The sequence below is a fragment of the Aspergillus sclerotioniger genome (genome assembly GCF_003184525.1).
Source record: "Aspergillus sclerotioniger CBS 115572 chromosome Unknown BO94scaffold_19, whole genome shotgun sequence".
NCBI lineage: Eukaryota > Fungi > Ascomycota > Eurotiomycetes > Eurotiales > Aspergillaceae > Aspergillus > Aspergillus sclerotioniger.
Window position 1 is genome coordinate 576,879 of NW_020291009.1, and position 17,922 is coordinate 594,800.

Below are 17,922 nucleotides of genomic sequence, written 5' to 3' on the forward strand. Positions count from 1 at the left end.
TCACAAAGGGAGTTCAACTAACATTACTTTCCAAGTTACTGGGGTACTCATTGCTATTTGCCAATGATGTTCTGGGATTTATTTTTCTTTTTTCTTTTCACGTCTTTTGTGTTACCATCTCTAGCTGTGGGGATATGAGCCAAGGGAGGGAAAGCGCGAATGGACAGTCGAGCGGTTAAAGGGGACAGGATCAATGTGGATGTGAGAAACGTTGCGTTGTACAAGGGTGGTTTGGTTGTGAGGTGAGCCCTTCGATGTGAGTTCATATGAGAAGTGGTCCAGGGTGGCTTGTTGCTAGCAACTTGAAGGAGATAAATGACATTCATAAAACCCAGCTCCAGGCCTCAAGTAGAATTTCTATCGCTGTAGAGTAGCAAATAATTGTGCACTTTTTGTCAGTATGGTGGTGATGCAGAATGGACAAGTAAAACAAAAGAGGCAAGTCACATTGGAAAGAACAGCATTCTCCTCAGGTCTTTTCAGTTTATTTTTGGTCTTCATTCAACCAGGAATAACGTCACCGCCGCGGTACTGAGTCCCCAGACCGAAACCAACCACCAGAAGAACGACAGATTCCATAACAACAAGTCGAGGCAAATTCATGTTCAATCTCCGCTTCAACCTAACCTTCTCTCCCGCCCATCTCCCGTTCAACAGTGTCATATGATAGTATTGCATGTTTGCCGCAGCCATTAGTTTCTGAAGTTCCTCATAGGAGCAAAGCGGACCAGAAACCCCAAATTGCGGCTCGGGAGCGTGTCTCTGTACACATGTCTTTCCAAGCCAACCAACGCCGTGGGCCTCGCGGCTAGGACCTTGTGCCTTTCACAAAAGCATGTGCCCGCATAGCGAACGGAGAGAGGGCAGGTTAAGAACGAAAGATATACACGGGGAAATTCCACGACGCGACGAAATCGACGAAAGGATTCTGAGCCCATTGGTAAGGTCGATTGTCGAGATGGGTGACGGAAGCACACATCGGAGACTAAGGTGACGCGTAATCTGGTCCACGCGGTCGGACCTTTTACCAGTGTCACATCATAGGAGAATGACTGCTTTCTGCTTCGGGGGGAGGGAGGGGAAGGGGCGAGATGACAGGGACATAGAAAGGTTATAGGACGTGCCTTGGGTTAGCTCAAGTCGGGATGAATGGGTAGCTGCATGATGATGTTTGAGATCAAGGGCGTAGAGAGCCGCATAGCGCAGGTATTGTTGCCATCATTTAGGCGCTTTGACTGTGAACTTGTGAAAGGGAAGAGGGAGAGGGGGGAAGAGAGAGAGAGAGAGAGAGAGAAAAAGAAGAGCTTCGGCGGGAGACTTGAGAAGCTCCCACCGGGCCGGGCTAAACCCGATTGGGGGCGGGGTACCACAGCAGCGCCAAGGGGGACATTCGGCCGCTTTACCGTCCGCGTATTATTCGCTGTTCAGATCTCCCCTCCGCGGGTTGCTTGTGAACTTGGGGGCTGTGACTGTTCTACCTTGAACTAGAGATACCATCGCATACGTGTCATCTCATCGGGGCTTCATTTCTTTTCCGCGCCCCCCCTTTTCCTCTGTGGACGAGGTTTCCCCACCATCGCGCCGCGGTATCTTGAGACCAGCTAGTACCTAGTAGTTAGCCGCCCCGGAGACAGAACGTCTGTTAGCCACAGCCATGGAATTTCTCAAATCCGCCGTCGCGTCGGCGATCGCAAAAGGTAGCTCATCTCCTTTCTCGCTTGGGGACAGAGTCGACCTCTCCGATTCAATATGGACGCTGCACAATGCTACGAAACGGGTACGAACTGTCATGCTTCATGCGGCTGTCGGGCCCGCGGAATGACCCCAAGGAGCTAATGCGATGCTGATCGGTACATATAGGATGACGGCTCGCCGTGCAGTGTCTTTACGTTTGATATCGCTTCCAACAAGTCCCGTCTCCCTTTAGCGAAGAATGCGGTGCGAAAGTGCCGGACGTTGAGACATCCGGGGGTGATCAAGGTCTTGGACACGATAGAGGTACCGGAGCACACGACAGTCAGAGCGCTTTCATAGATGGACAACCAGCTTACGAGCTATAGACCGATGCCAACATCTACATCGTGACCGAGCGAGTCGTCCCCCTTTCCTGGCATGTTAAGCGGAGGAGTCTGAGCGAGGAGACATCGAAATGGGGCTTATACACGGTGGCGGTATGTTCGGGACTCCGAGGATATGGTTAGAGCTGGTCTGACATATGCGCCCTTACAGTCTACACTCAAATTTATTAACGGAGATGCGTCCTCCGTACACGGTGTCGTCAGAGCATCCTCGGTCTTTACGAGTGAGAGCGGGGAGTGGAAGCTGGGCGGGTTCGACGTCCTGAGTTCGATGAACGATGAGAACGCTGTTATCTATGTCTGTTCGCCACCTTTTGTGGACCACGGATACAGCTTTGCTAACGGCATATAATAGACATACGGCAGTCTCGTACCCGATGCGGCTCGATTCACGCCTCCGGAGGTCGTCAAAGGCGGCTGGGACACGATCAAACGTAACCCCCTGACAGCAATTGATTCATACGGGCTAGGAATACTAGTTTATGAGGTCTTTAATGGCAACTTCACCAGTGGAGACCAGGTGGGCAAGACGACGAACATTCCACCCAGCATGCATCAAAGCTACAAACGCCTGTGCACGGCCAACCCTAAACTCCGGTTGAGCCCTGCGCACTTTGTTGAGCAAGGGAAGAAGAGCGGTGGTTTCTTTGAAACAACCCTTATCCGGTTGACGGACGATATAGAGAGCCTGGGACTTAAAAATGATGCCGAGCGAGAGGAATTTGTCAAGTGAGTCCCATCCCCGTTAAAACACGCTACTGCGTCTGAATGCTTATTGAAACAGTGAACTTGATGAGCTTTCTGACGACTTTCCCGAGGAATTCTTCAAGATGAAAGTGCTGCCAGAACTATTGAAGTCAGTCGAGTTTGGCGGAGGTGGTCCCAAGGTCCTTGGGGCCATCCTGAAAATCGGGTCAAAGCTATCTCAAGAAGAGTTCAATTCGAGGCTTACGCCAGTTATTGTCCGACTCTTTGGAAATCCTGATCGAGCGCTCCGGGTCTGCTTGCTCGATAAACTCCCTGTGATGATCGACAACCTGCCCCAGAAGATCGTCAATGACAAGATCTTCCCCCAGATTGTTAGTTAAAAAAGGGATACCCAGCTGCACTCAATGCCAACGCTCACGTCTTGCAGACCTCCGGCTTCACCGACGCCGCGCCCGTCGTTCGAGAGCAGACCGTCAAGTCTATTTTGCCAATCATTAACAAGCTCAGTGATCGGGTCATCAACGGTGACCTGCTGAAGTTCCTAGCGCGAACTGCCAACGACGAGCAACCGGGAATCCGCACGAATACCACTATTTGCCTGGGCAAGATAGCGAAGAACCTCGGACAGGGAGTGAGTAGATCTTTCTCGAGACAAGCTGCGTGTTGCTGATCATCTGCTAGTCGAGATCGAAAGTTCTCATTGCGGCATTCACGCGGTCTCTTCGGGACCCCTTTGTACACGCCCGGAACGCCGGTTTACTGGCCCTCGGGGCGACGCTGGAGTTCTTCACCGAGGAGGACTGTGCAACCAAAGTTCTTCCAGCTATTTGCCCCTCGCTTCTTGATAAAGAAAGGTGAGTGCTTCCTACTTGCTGTCTCGTGGATCCGGTCTAATGACAAAAATAGGATGATAAGAGACCAAGCAAATAAGACTCTGGACCTATATCTCCAGCGCATCCGCAAATTTGGCAATACTATGGCAGATACGGTGATTTCCCCGTCAGTCAGTGCAGATCCGACCAAAGATAGTGCCCGCATTGGTACATCTAATGATAAATCATGGGCGGGGTGGGCAATCTCCTCGTTCACCAACAAGCTTACGGCGGCCAATGGGGATATCCAGTCCACTGCCAACGGCGCCAAACCTGTCGAGCTGGAACCTGCCCGTCCGGCTTCTGTTCCCCGTCCAGCAAGGACGGCTTCCTCGGTGCAGAAAGACACGCTACGGCCCGCGGCTCAGTCTCTGAACCGGTCCTTATCGGAGCAACCACCAACTCTGTCTAAAGAAGAGGATGATGCAGAAGATGTTTACGATGCGTGGGGTGCAATGGATGACGACGAAGAAGACAACCAGCACAAGGAGGAGGATCCATTCAGTGCTGCAGTAACCGCTAGCCCGAACATTTCTGCTCCCACGCCCAAACCCGCCCCGGTCCCGTATGATGATGGCGGAGAGCCAGACTTTGCGGGCTGGCTCGCCGCACAGTCCAAGACCAAGAAGCCATTACCCAAGGGCCTGAACAAGTCCAGTCCTACCTCCGTACCGCGAACATCTAGTCGCAATAGCACGGTTAAGCCGAAGACCGTTGTCGCACCAGTGAAGAAGATCGACACGAAACCCAAAGAAGAAGAGGAGGATGGCTGGGGGGACGCATGGGATTAAGTCGCAAGATGACCATCGGCTCTTCTATTATACACCACCTATGTGTTTGTTACTCTTTTGATCATATTTTGCGACATATCCACGGCATTAAAGGCAGGGAGTTTGGGCGCATGCAGTATATAGTTTGGTAGATCGGTCGTTACTGTTTGCATACTATGCATATGACCCTGCGATAGGATAGAACCAATAGTACAACGGACATAATCTATGCAACCGGTTCGAGGATCGGTATCTACCTAGGCCAGCCCACTGCAAGTCAACCTGAAACGCCGGTACCGAAGGTTAGTTAGTTTGATGCGCGATAAAAAGGATCGACTCGATAAGGCAGACGGCGGAGCCAATCAGGCGCCGGCGGCCCCGTGATCACATCCGCCGCTGATCCTCCGCCGCCCGACTTGCCGGCCAAGTCAGCGTCCCTCTTGCTGCTGCACCCGCCTGCTCTCCCGCTTGTCACTTGCGTCCAGCACGCCTTCTGTCGACTGACTTACTCGTAAGTTCCAGTGTCCCTCCCCTCCCCCGCTGCCCCGGCCTCCCCCCTCGTGTGCGTCGTACAAAGCTGACGAGCGTACGCGGAATCTAGATAATCTTGCTGCCTTCCAGCGTCTTCCGTGCCTACGTGTGTCTGGGACGGCTGGTGGGTGTTGCATATTATCCCATGCGCGATGGATGGCGGTCGTTAAATGTGAAGATCAACTCGGCCCTTGGTTTTAAATCCCCGCATCTACCGGATCGTTCGCCCTTGCTGCAATGGATTCCGATGAGGTTCCTCCTCCGCCATACTCGAGGGTCGACCCATTAATCGCCCAAGAAAATAGCAATGCCGCTGCCACCGCGGAGGTGAACCGTGTCCTGCTACGTCTGCGTGGGGGAGAAGCAGCTCTGGGTGGCACGCCATCGAGTCCTGCATCCAGTTCCGTCGGTGGTGATCCTCTAACGTCTTCTGCGGGCTTGCCCGCCCACTTCATATCCGGTGCGGGATACTTCGTGGAGAGGCCGCCTCCTACTTCGACCCAAGAGGGACAGACTGTCGACCATTGCATTGCCATCTATCCACGGAGTCAGTCGAAGGACTTTCCGCGGCGTCCTCGATGTTGGAATTCTCGAACTCAAGACATCACCCAGCAGGACTGGGATGTCTTCCTGAGACACCTATTCCCCCCACATCTCGGTCTAGCGTCTACCTCGACACAACTGCCCCGCCAACTGAGAGCCGAGATCCAGCGAGACCGCAAAGACCGGCCACAGGAGACAGATGAGGAGCGCAAGCGACGAGTTGCTGCGGTCATTATGGAATGGAACCAGTACTTTTTCGAACCTCGCTCAGCTCGCGTCATGTATGTTTATGTGATGGACCCGCAGAATGCGCCGCGATCATCCCTCTGTCCCAGGTGCTACCCTGCCGCTACAAAAGCCACGCGGGAGACACGGGAGACGCGGGAGAATCGAATCGCCCAAGCGTCCGACGCCGGTCGAGGTCGCTCACAGCCGTCACCATCAACCGTGCCACCAGCAGCTGCTGAGCAGCATGCTGCACCTCCAGCAAACCCCGCACATACTCCAGTACCCTACGTTTACCCCACCTATCCTACACCTCCTGCCCCTTACGTACCCTATGGCCCTCCTGCAGTATACAACCCAACTGTTTATCCGGCTCATGTGTATCCGTACCCTACCCAACAGCCGCCACCGCCACCGCCAGCACCGTATCCCCAACCACCTCCTTGGGGTTGGAGCGCGCCCCCATATGGGGCTCCGTACCAGGATACGAGCACATCGAAGGGTGGGCCACTTGGTTGGATCGCATCATTAGCCTCCCAGGCTCAAAAGTACGGAGAGCGCTTCACGGAGCAAGCCCAGTTATACGGCGACCAGATCAGTGCGCAAGCACAACACTATGGAAGGCAGGTGGAGGAACAGGCTTTTGGTCACAGTCGGTGGATTGAGGAGCAGGCTGGCTATCAAGGACGGAAGGTGGAGGATGTCTTTACGGGCTTCGCCAATCCGTCTCGCGATGATTGGATAGCGAATCAACCCCCCAAGCCGGGGTACGTTCAGCCCAGTTCTGTTTATGCACCTGCGCCTGTGACACCTGTGACTGCGACAACACCTCAACGCGCCATGACAGTTCCAGCTGAACGCCCTCGCAGGGCGTCGATCGACTCGGAGGCGTCCGATCTGTCTTTTTCATCGATTGATTCCTTGTCGACGACATCTGATCTCAGTGCCTCTGATCTGACTACTGTCCGCGCACAACTCTTGTCTCTGAATGACCACCATGATCGTGAGCTCTACAAAGCCGCTGTGGGTCTGCGACGTCAGCTTGATCTCGTGCAGCAATCCCGGCGTCAAACCCGCGCATCTGGACGGAGTAACTGGCGACACGGGTGGAGACGATGGGAATCGCCACAGGAGCAGCACCAGAAGCAGACAGACAAGCGGATAGTCAAAGAAGAAACGCGGGCCACACGGAAGGCCTTCCGGGATGTGCTCCGCCGCGCCCGAGAGGAGCAGCGTGAGAAGCGGCGGATCAAGCGCAACCGCCGGCGCCAGGAGCAGCGAGCCCGTCAGACGCAAGGGGTTCCCCCAGAGGTTCCATTGGAGCAATACATGCAGCGTTTGGAGCTGGACACCCATCGCGAGAGCCAATCCACGGTGCAATCATTTACGTCCATCCCGTCCCCAGCACGATCCTTGGCGGAATCCGAATTCAGTGAGATCAGCTCGATCAGCACGCCGAGCACCAAGTCTTCGCGGGGCCACGGCGAGAAGATGCCAGGCAAAGGTGAGAAAAGCGAGAAAGGGGAGAAATCTGGTCTAGAAAAGCAGAGCAAAGACCCAGAGAAGTCATTTAAAGAAAAGGATCCCGATCGACGTGATCGAGGGCCATCTCGGCGCAACTAGTGCTATACTATTTATCCACGGAACGATGCATGACCACAGCGGTGTTTATATTTCAGTGAAGATTGGGGTTGGGGATTTCATTCATGTATTATCTGTCATTATACAGGCGAACTAGTGATACAGTGGTAATTAGCATGTGCTATGTTTTCTTTCATCTTACGAGCAACGTGCCACCCTTTTTTTCGAACCAGAGCACTCACACGGTTCAATATACCCGAATCTACTTACCTCTACCTGTAACCATGCTATCTATACAAAGAACTCCTCCCTCCAAAAATGAAATTAGAAAATAAGCCGAGAAGTACTAAACTCCTCCCTCCTACTGCGCCGTCTGCGCCTCATTCTTCTCCACCAAATCACCGACACCCAACCCACGACCAACCTTCACCCGCACGGTCTTCTCCGACTCCTTCTTCCCGGCCTCCCCAACCTCATCCCCCTCATCCGCATCCTTCTCATCACTCGCCGCCCGCTCCCGATCCTTGCGCTCAATCTCCGCCCAATCAATGAACATATTCGACAGATCCATGCGCATCGCATACGCATCCTCCCCGTCGGCATAGTACTTGCTCTCCACCGTCTCGACCTGGAATCCGAGCGTATCGCGATACAAATGCAGAGCGGCGGTGTTGGAGACACGCACGTGCAGAGAAACGTATTGTGCGCGGTGACATTCGGCCATTGCGCGTTCTAAACCCCCAAATTCATATCCATTAGCTCATCTTAATCCTTTTTCACAAACATAATACTCAATTCCCCTAAAAGAAATCCAAGCACCAACGACAGAAATGAGAAGGAAAGGAAAGAAAAGAGGAGGGGAACATACGACTCATCCTCATCAACCTCTCGGCAATACCCAACCGTCTATGCGTCCTCATCACACTAATCGAAGTAATATGCCCATGCGGCACTCCATCCGTCGGCTCCTCCTCCATCTTCGCCAACACATACCCCACTACCTTGGGGTATTGTTCCGCGGCACTACCGGTGCCATTGGGCGTGCCGGTGGTGGTCTTCGAATAGCCGTTTTTGGGCCTTACCACGGCCACGAACGATAACTGCGGCCAGGTCAAGGCGTGGTACAGGTAGTATTTTAGGAAGTAGTTCTCGGGGAGGTTGGTGATGTTGCAGGTTTGGACGGACGGGAGGAGGTCGATGTAGGAGGGGTAGCTGGAGAGGGGGAGGATGTCGACCATTTTGGTGGGTTGGTTGGTTTTTCCTTCGGGGAAGGGAGAGAGGTGGTGATAGTGTAGAAGGGGGGGGATGGAGGAGGAGGAGAATAGCCCCGGAAGTATAAGGAATTGAGGATGTAGAGGTGGTAAGTAGAGGAGCTGTTTCGAGGGATGATATTGAGTGCGGAGAGTTGGTTGGTTTGGCGCTTCGGGTCAGCTGAGTGCCGCGCTAGCTGGTTTGGGTTAGGGCCGTTGGTCTCATAGTATCTAGATAGACTGGAGACGGTAGACTGTAGAACTAAATACATGGATAAGGTAGTAGTATCTCAGCTGGTCTGCTATTGATACAGTGTCTGTCATAATCTATCTGTACAGTCATCATGCATCATTGTATCAAAGTTCTTCCGTAACTCCAGACTCCCACTATATACGCGCCAGAACAACAACACTAAAAGATGGTCCCAATATACTGCACACCTGCAATCATCAGCAGCGTGCCCATCACGCTCACTCCAGGCATCACGCTTGACGCTGCAGACGCCGTGCCACAGCACGTCCCGCTATACGTCACGTTGTTCATCTCCGCAGCCACCTCGAACACGGACCCATTGAAGTTGCCGTAGTTGTAGTAATCCACCAAGAGAAAGTTGGGCGGCCGATTCCACATATCTGAGACAACGTAAGCAGGTTACACAAGGATACAGTCAGCTTGCTACTTACCCGTGCAGTTCTGGGCCATCCGTCCCAGACTCCCGTAGCCAGAAACCGCATTAGTCCGGTTGAGCGACGCCGTATTCGGGATCAGCAGACTGATGCTGGCAACGTTCACATCGATGTTCAGGTTGTGGTTGGCCATATACATCCGGTCCTTGGCGTCTTGCGTCGACAAATCCGGCGGTCGCTGCTCCGTGCAGGGAAAGTCGGCGTCCGTGGGCGAGAACGGCGTCTCCCACATCTGTGAGAACTCGTCCATGAGCCACGGGTACGCCGTCTGGTTAGCCTGGTAGTCCATGAAGACAATGGCCCGCTTGCTGGACAGGATTAGGCTGGACATCGTGGGCCAATCGTCCAGGGCCATTGGGATCTTCGACGGCGTGAACACATAGTCCATAAGCCCAGAGTTCTGGATGGGTGCCGTGAAGTTACCCGGATCCACATAGTCATAATTGCCGATAAGGATGGTGACCACATCGTATGGATGGGTTTTGATCCACTTCGTGACGGTCGTCAGATAGTCTTCAAGGGTGCCCATGTTTAGGAGATCGCAGGTGGTGTGACAGAGGTAAAGGGTGTTATTGACCAGGTGGGTTTGAAATTGCACTGTCCACTAAGTCAGCAGCCATCCACGGAAGAGCTAAGCTTTGTCCGCTCCAAACAACTTACGCATCCGAATCCCGTCGTCCAACTGGTCAGTGACCTGCAACGCCTGGTTGGCTGCGGCATTACCGGGCTTGACGAAAGGACTGTTATGAGCAGCAACCATGGTGATGTTGGAGTACCTGCGAGCGCAAAACTCCGTGTATCCATTGCAGGGCTGGGTGTTGACAACCGGGGTCGACGAGGCGGATGACGTCGCTGTCGCGGTAGCATTGGTGCCATTGACGGCGCCGGTCTGCCCACCGACCAGCAGGGTGAGGGACTGCGACGATGAGGATAAGGTGGTAGTGGTGGAATTCCCGGTTGTTGTTGTGGAGTTGGAGCTGGTGGTGGTGACGGTGTGCGCGCCGGTGCTCGTGACGGTATGTCCATTATCGAGGGTGACTGTGGTCGTGTACGAGAGGTAGTGACCGGTGGGGAGAGTTGCTTCACTAATGGACGAGGTGACGGTCCCCTCGAGGGTCAGGACGCCGCCATCAGTTGCGGAGGAGGAGGAGGTGGTGGTGGTGGTAGAGTCATCCCGAGCCAGAGACGGCAGGACGCCCACCACCAAGAGTGGCAGCAGGTGAGCGATCAACCGCATGACGGAGGTCGATAGAGGAGATGAGTTGATCTATCGAGGCTCGGAGATTTTGGATATAAGGACGGACAGCGAGAAGTGTCGGGATCATGCGGCCAGGACCCTGAGAACCCTGTGAACCCTGAGAAAGAAGGAAAGTCGGGCGGATGTCTCACGATGAAGTCAACCATGGATGCTGGGCTGCTAAGGTATTTTTAGGTAGGTAAGGTATTGTTACCACGCATGGGCACGCCGCATGGCAACCCCCCGGTCAGGGTACTACTGCCAAGTGCCAGTAACACAGTAGGGGGCTGCCCTCGGCCACCATTGGCTGGGAAGCCCCTGACTGCCCGCCCCGCCGCCCGTAAAGCTGGCCAGGAGCCGATCTTAGCCCGGGCTTGGAGTGCCAGATCGGCCGCATGGAAAATCCCCTCGACGCCACCCTCCAATTAGAGCCCCTCCCAAGCCCAGGCAGCCAGAATCTAAGAGGCGCCAAGTGGACCCGCACTATCGATGACGTCGCGCCACTCACACTTGGCCAATCGCTAGCTCCCGCACCAGAACATTGCAAGAAAATAGGCAGTGGCTTTAATTCCAGGCCCTATGGGGGGTCTCAGTTCTGGTCTCTTTTCGGTCTCCTGAAGTGGTGAGGGCTGCCAGATCAGCCACGATCTCCACTTCATTGGGCAATCGGAAAGTCATCAGCGGCTACCACGCCAATCACCTCTGCAGTACCCCGTCACCAGCCACGACTGGGTAAGTGGTTCCGACGTGATTACTGGTCCTGGTAGGTGAGTTGTAACGGCGTGAGTACCCCCCTCCCCCCGATCAACGGCGCCATCCAGGATAATCTGCTAAATTGCTAATCTACTAAATCTGCTAAATCTGCTCACGATCTGCCCTCCGCCACCAGCCCAAGGGGGAAAGAGGAACAGGACCAGTGTAGGGGGCGGGCAGCCCAAAGGAATGACTGGCCACCGGGTCTAGACCCCCGCGGCGCTGCTAAGAATACCATCCTGCCGCCCTGACTCTCCCTGAGTAAGAATGAAGCCGCCAGCGTTACGGCCCAGAAATAATTTATTTGATTTTGGGAATTTTAAATTCTTTGGGTGGCTGCCAAGGCGTCTAACTTTTTTCAACCTTAAAGCCCAAAATCCACGGCGGATCGCTCCAACATCCGGGACGTGGACGTCGCCCTTACTGTCCATTCTTCATCTTTTGGTCTTGTCAGTGCTCCGTTCCTCCCTGTGTCTCCTGAACCGATCAATTGTACTGTAGTCTGTGCAGCACAGCACGTGGTCCATGGGGTGTAACGTCATTTCGTTGAATGTCCCTCCGCCATCCGGATTGCTCTTCCTCTTATACTATCCCAGCACTACTACTACTGCTACTACTACTGCTACTACTACTGCTTCCCACTTGCACTTGGATCTGTCCTGCATCCTCCCCTCCTAATCTATTCTCCGACTCGACCCTCTTTTCCGCCCATTCCGAACTTAACTTCCCCCTCCCCCCTCCACCGCCACGTGCTTGACAGCGGTCCATGGCAAAGTTGCCCCTGTTTAGAAAGGCTCCTGAACGGCCGCAGGTCGGGCGGAGTCGGTCGAAGGTGCTCTGGCACCGCATCCTTCGGTCCTTCTGCTACCTCATTGCCTGGATCTTCCTCATCCTGGTGGTCATTGGCAGTGTCGCCAACAAGCCCGTGATCCGGCAGACGTACTTCCTGGAGATCAACCTGGCCAACATCATCCCGCTGTCCACCCCCAATGCCATGCTGATCGATACCATTGCCCGTACCATTGGGCTGCACGACTTCTACCAGGTCGGACTATGGAACTACTGCGAGGGTTACTTGGAGCAGGGCATCACTCATTGCTCCAAGCCCAAGGTCCTATACTGGTTCAATCCCGTCGAGATCATCCTCAGTGAGCTGCTTTCCGGCGCAACCAGTACGTGCATGCTTCCAATCCTGAAGAGCCATCCTCCATCACTAACCAATTCCTCCCAGTTGCCCTGCCCGCCAACATCACCTCCGCTCTGAAAATTGCCCGCATAGCTTCTCACTGGATGTTCGGCCTGTTCATCACTGCCACCGTGCTAACCTTCATCCTCATCTTCCTCTCCCCACTCGCCGTCTCCTCGCGGCCTCCCCAGACCATTTCCTCCGACCCGGCCGTCAACCAAGCGCACCCGCAACACCGTCGCCGCACCTTTGTGCTTCTTCGCTCATTCCCCTTCCTCATCCTCACTTTCCTGACCGCCCTCTTCACCGTCGTTGCCTCGGTCGTCGCCACAGTCATGTTCATCATCTTCCGCAATGTCTTCACCTCTGCCAGCGAAGACCTCAACATCGACGCCTGGATCGGCACTCGCATGATGGTCTTTATGTGGATCGCTTCCGGCTTCAACCTGATCGCCTTCATCCTCCAGCTCGGGTCTTGCTGTGCCTCGTGCTGCGGTGGCCGCAAGGCCCGCAAGCAACTCAAGCGGAACAGTGCCAACGGTACCAGCGTCAGCACCGGCACTAGCAGCTCGATTTCCCCCGAACTGCGCGAGAAGGAACATCCGCGTAGTCCCGCTACGACGGAGTGAGCTGTCTCGCCGTTACGGGTGCCGATGATCCCGTCGCTACCCTCCCAAACCCTTCATGCAGGCTCTGAGTTTTCTCGCTCCATCCCGGCGGGTTATACACCAGGAGAGAAATCCGCCTGTCTGCCCTTGATACTAAATAGAACATAAACGGGTGAGCATCGCAGGGCTCCCCAAATATATACTGATCTGGATATGTATATTGTACGTTGTTTTTTTTGTTTCGAGACTGGTTGGTTCTGTATAGATGCGGGCAATATAGACTGGAGGATATCCAACTTGGATGGGTGTGACAGCGGGGGACTCGCATGCCATCCAGGTGGATAGGTTACGATCTTTACGACTCTGTTATGATATTACGAGTGTGCGTATCTTAGGGGGTTCGGTTCGGTACAATGGCAGGAAAGCTTGTTTAGACTTTGAAAAAATTCATGTTGATTGATGGATGGATTACACAATCCTCAACGCCCCACCAGGTCGTGATTCGACCGATAAATAAACAAGGGTATCAAGATAATTTTCACATACGTCAACTAGACCTGCCCCAACTCTGGCTCCATGTTTTGAGCCAAGTCGGCGTCATGATGGGCAGGATCGGCTGACGCAATGTCGCGTGGGGGGTTCGCTGGCCGGTGGTCCCGGCTCCGCCCGGAATCCTGAGGCCCACCCGCAGAGCTTGGGGAACCCTGCGCCGGAGACCCAGAGGTCATGCGCAAGGCAGGATTGCCGACCTCCGCTTCACCATCGGCAAGCCAAGGGTATTTTTTCGCTCGTAACGACTGGAACATCTCCGTGCGTCGTCGAAATTCTTCGGGAGTTTCCGCGGGCACATCATCGCCCGGCTCGTCCGTCAGGTCTATCATCAGTGGTTCAGCTCTAGCTCCAGGCACTGAAGGGCCCCCAGCAGAAGCACTTGGCGGTGCCGAGGAATCCACGGCTTGTGCATCTGGGTTGACATGGCGAACCCGAGGCGGTTTGTATCCCGGTGGCATTGGATTCACCTTGGGTACTTGGTTCTGTGTCTGGATCTCATACAGAAGGCAATTGTGGGTCACGCTAAGATGGTGAAGTTTATTCTTCCAATCAGCAGCCTCTTGCTTGTACTCTTCCACACGTTGTCGATGCCGCGAACACACCCGCCGCAGCATAGCATTCTGCTCAAGTAGTAACTGCCTTTTCGTCTTACCCGTTTCCGGGTCCACGGCTGTCAGGTCCGACACCCGTGCTAACTCTTGTTTGTATTTGTTGCGCTCAAGCGTCAGCTGATGAACCTTGGTCCGCAGGTTCGAGAGACGATAGTTTATCCGATCCTCGGACACTTCCATGCACCTGACGTGGAGCCCTGGGGCTGATGGAAGATATCCCAAGGGCCCTCCATGAGCCGGATATGGCGAGGCATACTCTGGCTCGACGTAGACCTGCTGCAGGACCTCGCGGTGAGTGTTGTCAATGATGTTTGAATCATTGAGAGAGAACCGTTCCTTGGTAATTTCGCTGATCGAGGGCAGTTCGAGGGCTTGGTCGGGTATATCATAGATTGTTCGGATATCCTCCTTCAATTCTTGTCCATTGCACGCGCCTTGAAAATCAAAGCTGAAAGGAATCTCGCCATCTGGAATATTCAAAGCAATGTCGCACGTCGGGTCTTCAAGCAGGAGGTCTATAGGGTCGAAGAGAGTAGCTAGCGACTGTTGCTTTTCGATGTCCGATGGCGTATGTGGTCCCGTGCCACCCTGATCAGGCTGAACAGAATCTAGAGATGATAACGAGGGTGTATTGTCCGGAGACACTGTAGTCAGATCTTGTTTGGGCTCAGTGACCTGCCTCTTGCTCGGTTGGTCCCAAGAAGCACATTCATCGGGAAAAGCCTCGTCTCCATCCCTTTTCCGGGAAGGCAAGACTGCATCGAATCCCTGGAGATCAAAATCGTCATCAAAGAGAGGGTCGTATAAATCCTCAGTATTGCTGTTGGACTCGTCGTATCCCGAAGGGTTTATATCGAAAGATGGGGAACGGGGTGTGGCTCCGGTCGAAGTCCCTGCCGATTCATCTCTTTGAGAGCAGACAGAATGCTGTTCTTCTGTTGTACAACCGACTTTGGTGTGAGGCTCGTCACCGGTATGGCTCTTCACGAAATTTTCGAGCCGGTCCGTACAGTTTGGCGCGTCATTATGGAGTGTGGGTGTAGTATGTACACCTCTGACGGACAAGAGGCGTTCTTTATGTTGAATGGTGTGGGCAGGGTGGTGCAGCTGGGACCCAGGGGGAGGTGTAAGCCCCAGATCATTCACATGCAAATGAGAGAGTTGTGGGGGAGACGGAAGACCCTCAAGGGCAAAAAGACCTTGGGGGTCTGTAGGGCAGGTCTGGAAAGAGGTAGAATTACCTTCATCCATGCTCGCAGCGAAGAATTCAGACCCCGGTCGAGACCCAGAGGAGACGAGGACTAAATTGCTCCGCGATCCCGCTCGTGGTTTTGCAGCGGAATAGTGTTGGCAAATTTGATCTTAATCGTACGCCGGTGTAGCGGGGACTTTTAGGAGACAAGAAAGCGCTCCATCGACTTCCGACCCAGCTCTGCACACGGTAAGAATGAGGTTTGGGGCTACCAAAGTTCCGTTCCCTTAGAGCCTAAGAACCGTACCTCTTGAGAGCGAACGTCTAGCTTGCAAGATAAGTTGACGCCGGCAGCCTTATTGATGGAAGGCAAAAAAAACAAGAAGTAGATAGGGTTAAGAGCACCAGGCGCCTCCGGAGGTAGCCCATCAGCAGACTCAGGCTAGCCAGAGATACGCGCCCTTATTGCATAATTCAAGAGAGACAGGAGGGCAGCAAGTATATCATATCATCAACCGGAGGGACTTTGAATTGAACTCCGACGAAAAGATTCCCTTTCTTCCAAATTTAATCGCGCCGCGGTCTGCCGCCTTGGCCACCGCCTCGGCCACCGCTCACGTGCGCGACCGGGTGTCCGCCCGCCAAGCCGCTCCCCAGCAGCGTTAAGGCCGGCAGGAACCTGACCGTCGCTGCATATTAAGCATATTAAGCCCATTAAACCCCCCAAAGTCCTCCGCCCTTCCTCGCCTCTTAAACTTCCTCAACCTTTGCGCTCATCCCCACTCCCAAAATGAGCGTGATTCTTTGCACGGGTATGCATCTTCCTTGTCACTACTTGGCCCTGGAAGCTTTTTGGCGGCTGTCCCATTGGGAATTGACTGACTAATGTTCTATAACTCGGTGATCCCAGCCGGCTACGACCACACCATTCGGTATGTCAGACTGTGTTACTTGCGCCCAGAGAGTTCGCAGTGCTAACCCCCCACCAGATTCTGGGAAGCATTGTCCGGAATCTGCTCGCGCACTATCCAACACCCCGACTCTCAAGTTAATCGCTTATGCATCACCCCCGACAAACGTTATTTGGCAGCTGCGGGCCACAGTAATATCAAACTGTATGACATTAAATCGACCAACCCCAACCCAGTCATGACCTTTGATGGTCATACAAACAACATCACTGGTGTCGCATTCCACTGTGAAGGAAAGTGGATGGTGACCAGCTCGGAGGACGGCACGGTCAAAGTCTGGGATACCCGCACAGGCAGTCTGCAGCGCAACTACGCGCATAAAGCTCCTGTCAACGATGTTGTCATCCATCCCAACCAAGGCGAACTTATTAGCGGAGACCGCGCCGGTATCGTTCGGGTCTGGGACCTGGGTGAGAGTGTCTGCACTCATCAGCTGATTCCTGAAGACGATGTCGCCGTACACAGTGTTAGTGTCGCAAGTGATGGCTCTTTGCTTTGCGCCGGGAACAAGAAGGTAAAGAAGATGGTATTAATGGCCAGGATCTTCACAGCTAACCTGGCATGGTCTATCTTAGGGCAACGTCTATATCTGGCGTATGATCCAAGATGCGGAAATAACCCGCATCGTTCCGATATGTACCTTCCAGGCGCATAAGGACTACCTCACGCGCGTTCTTCTCTCCCCCGATGTCAAGCATCTTGCCACCTGCTCCGCTGATCACACAGCCAAAGTATGGAACCTTGACCTCGATTATCCGCCAGCCAAACTTGCCGCCGCCACGGCTGCCGCCAAAGCGAAGGCCAAAGCCCTCTCTTCACCAGAGATGAGCGATACGCCTTCCTCACCAGAGTCTCCACAGCATCTGAACCATATATCCCCCAACGGCGCAGAAGTTGAAGTCAACCCGTTCAGTCTCTTCCAAGGGGTGACACCCCCCGTGAATAACGAGCCCCAGCAGTCCTTCCCTGTACAACCCGACGGGCCCCCGATGGACTCCACAACAGGAACGCTCTTCCTGGAGACCACACTTGCAAATCACCAACGGTGGGTCTGGGACTGTGCCTTCTCCGCCGACTCCGCATACCTCGTCACAGTATCTAGCGACCACTATGCGCGATTATGGGAGCTGGCGTCTGGCCAGATCATTCGTCAGTACAGTGGACATCACCGCGGGGCGGTCTGCGTAGCGCTGAATGATTACTCCGAGCCACGTTGAGGTAGCGGAGGAAGCTGCCTGGCGGCAGGAGTTTTCGTCGTTTTCATTTTCTTTCTCCGGTTCAGGGATAATGGTCAGCATGGAGCCTGGTTTGGGCTGGAGCACAGAGGCGAGTCGCCTTCGGCATTGGAGTTCAGGTTTGCTTAGTTCCCACTGTGTGCTTTGGATGTTAGCGAGCTATCCAGGTATGATATCCCGTATATGCAAGATAAAGTTCATCAACTGCGTTTTCTGTAGGAGATTCAAGTATCCCAAAGGGATCTGCAAGAAGATATATAGTCTGTCAACAATGTGACCAACGAACAGATCAATTCCGTATTTACCAACACCAGCACAAACACCAGACCTAC

General features: G+C 53.9%; 7 protein-coding genes across 7 annotated transcripts; 4 read left to right on the forward strand and 3 right to left on the reverse strand.

Annotated features, from left to right (window-relative positions):
• Positions 1-1,449: 1,449 nt before the first annotated feature.
• On the forward strand, positions 1,450-4,637 carry BO94DRAFT_536725 (COPI-interacting protein CEX1). The gene is made up of 9 exons (XM_025612088.1): positions 1,450-1,777; positions 1,861-1,998; positions 2,061-2,171; positions 2,230-2,376; positions 2,434-2,807; positions 2,863-3,157; positions 3,214-3,417; positions 3,468-3,640; positions 3,693-4,637. Exons 1-9 carry the CDS (start codon positions 1,655-1,657, stop codon positions 4,447-4,449), a joined length of 2,322 nt encoding a protein of 773 aa, XP_025466039.1. The 5' UTR covers positions 1,450-1,654; the 3' UTR covers positions 4,450-4,637.
• Positions 4,638-4,879: 242 nt separating this feature from the next.
• On the forward strand, positions 4,880-7,649 carry BO94DRAFT_495570 (uncharacterized protein). Its single transcript, XM_025609268.1, has 2 exons — positions 4,880-4,939; positions 5,030-7,649. The coding sequence occupies exon 2, from the start codon at positions 5,197-5,199 to the stop codon at positions 7,348-7,350; it is 2,154 nt and encodes a 717-aa protein (XP_025466040.1). The 5' UTR covers positions 4,880-4,939; positions 5,030-5,196; the 3' UTR covers positions 7,351-7,649.
• Positions 7,440-8,684, reverse strand: BO94DRAFT_536727 (peptide alpha-N-acetyltransferase complex A subunit ARD1). The gene is made up of 2 exons (XM_025612089.1): positions 8,177-8,684; positions 7,440-8,040 (listed from the first exon to the last, which is right to left on the reverse strand). Exons 1-2 carry the CDS (start codon positions 8,544-8,546, stop codon positions 7,670-7,672), a joined length of 741 nt encoding a protein of 246 aa, XP_025466041.1. The 5' UTR covers positions 8,547-8,684; the 3' UTR covers positions 7,440-7,669.
• A 71-nt stretch (positions 8,685-8,755) lies between these two features.
• Positions 8,756-10,646, reverse strand: BO94DRAFT_536728 (PI-PLC domain-containing protein). Its single transcript, XM_025612090.1, has 3 exons — positions 9,906-10,646; positions 9,243-9,842; positions 8,756-9,191 (listed from the first exon to the last, which is right to left on the reverse strand). Exons 1-3 carry the CDS (start codon positions 10,480-10,482, stop codon positions 8,971-8,973), a joined length of 1,398 nt encoding a protein of 465 aa, XP_025466042.1. The 5' UTR covers positions 10,483-10,646; the 3' UTR covers positions 8,756-8,970.
• An 879-nt stretch (positions 10,647-11,525) lies between these two features.
• On the forward strand, positions 11,526-13,544 carry BO94DRAFT_536730 (SUR7/PalI family protein). The gene is made up of 2 exons (XM_025612091.1): positions 11,526-12,407; positions 12,467-13,544. Exons 1-2 carry the CDS (start codon positions 12,002-12,004, stop codon positions 13,048-13,050), a joined length of 990 nt encoding a protein of 329 aa, XP_025466043.1. The 5' UTR covers positions 11,526-12,001; the 3' UTR covers positions 13,051-13,544.
• Positions 13,472-15,903, reverse strand: BO94DRAFT_123275 (uncharacterized protein). Its single transcript, XM_025605588.1, has 3 exons — positions 15,692-15,903; positions 15,434-15,624; positions 13,472-15,299 (listed from the first exon to the last, which is right to left on the reverse strand). The coding sequence occupies exons 2-3, from the start codon at positions 15,437-15,439 to the stop codon at positions 13,581-13,583; spliced, it is 1,725 nt and encodes a 574-aa protein (XP_025466044.1). The 5' UTR covers positions 15,440-15,624; positions 15,692-15,903; the 3' UTR covers positions 13,472-13,580.
• Positions 15,904-16,107: 204 nt separating this feature from the next.
• BO94DRAFT_536731 (WD40 repeat domain-containing protein) lies at positions 16,108-17,875 on the forward strand. The gene is made up of 4 exons (XM_025612092.1): positions 16,108-16,196; positions 16,295-16,316; positions 16,374-16,869; positions 16,931-17,875. The coding sequence occupies exons 1-4, from the start codon at positions 16,175-16,177 to the stop codon at positions 17,570-17,572; spliced, it is 1,182 nt and encodes a 393-aa protein (XP_025466045.1). The 5' UTR covers positions 16,108-16,174; the 3' UTR covers positions 17,573-17,875.
• The last annotated feature ends 47 nt before the right edge of the window (positions 17,876-17,922 follow it).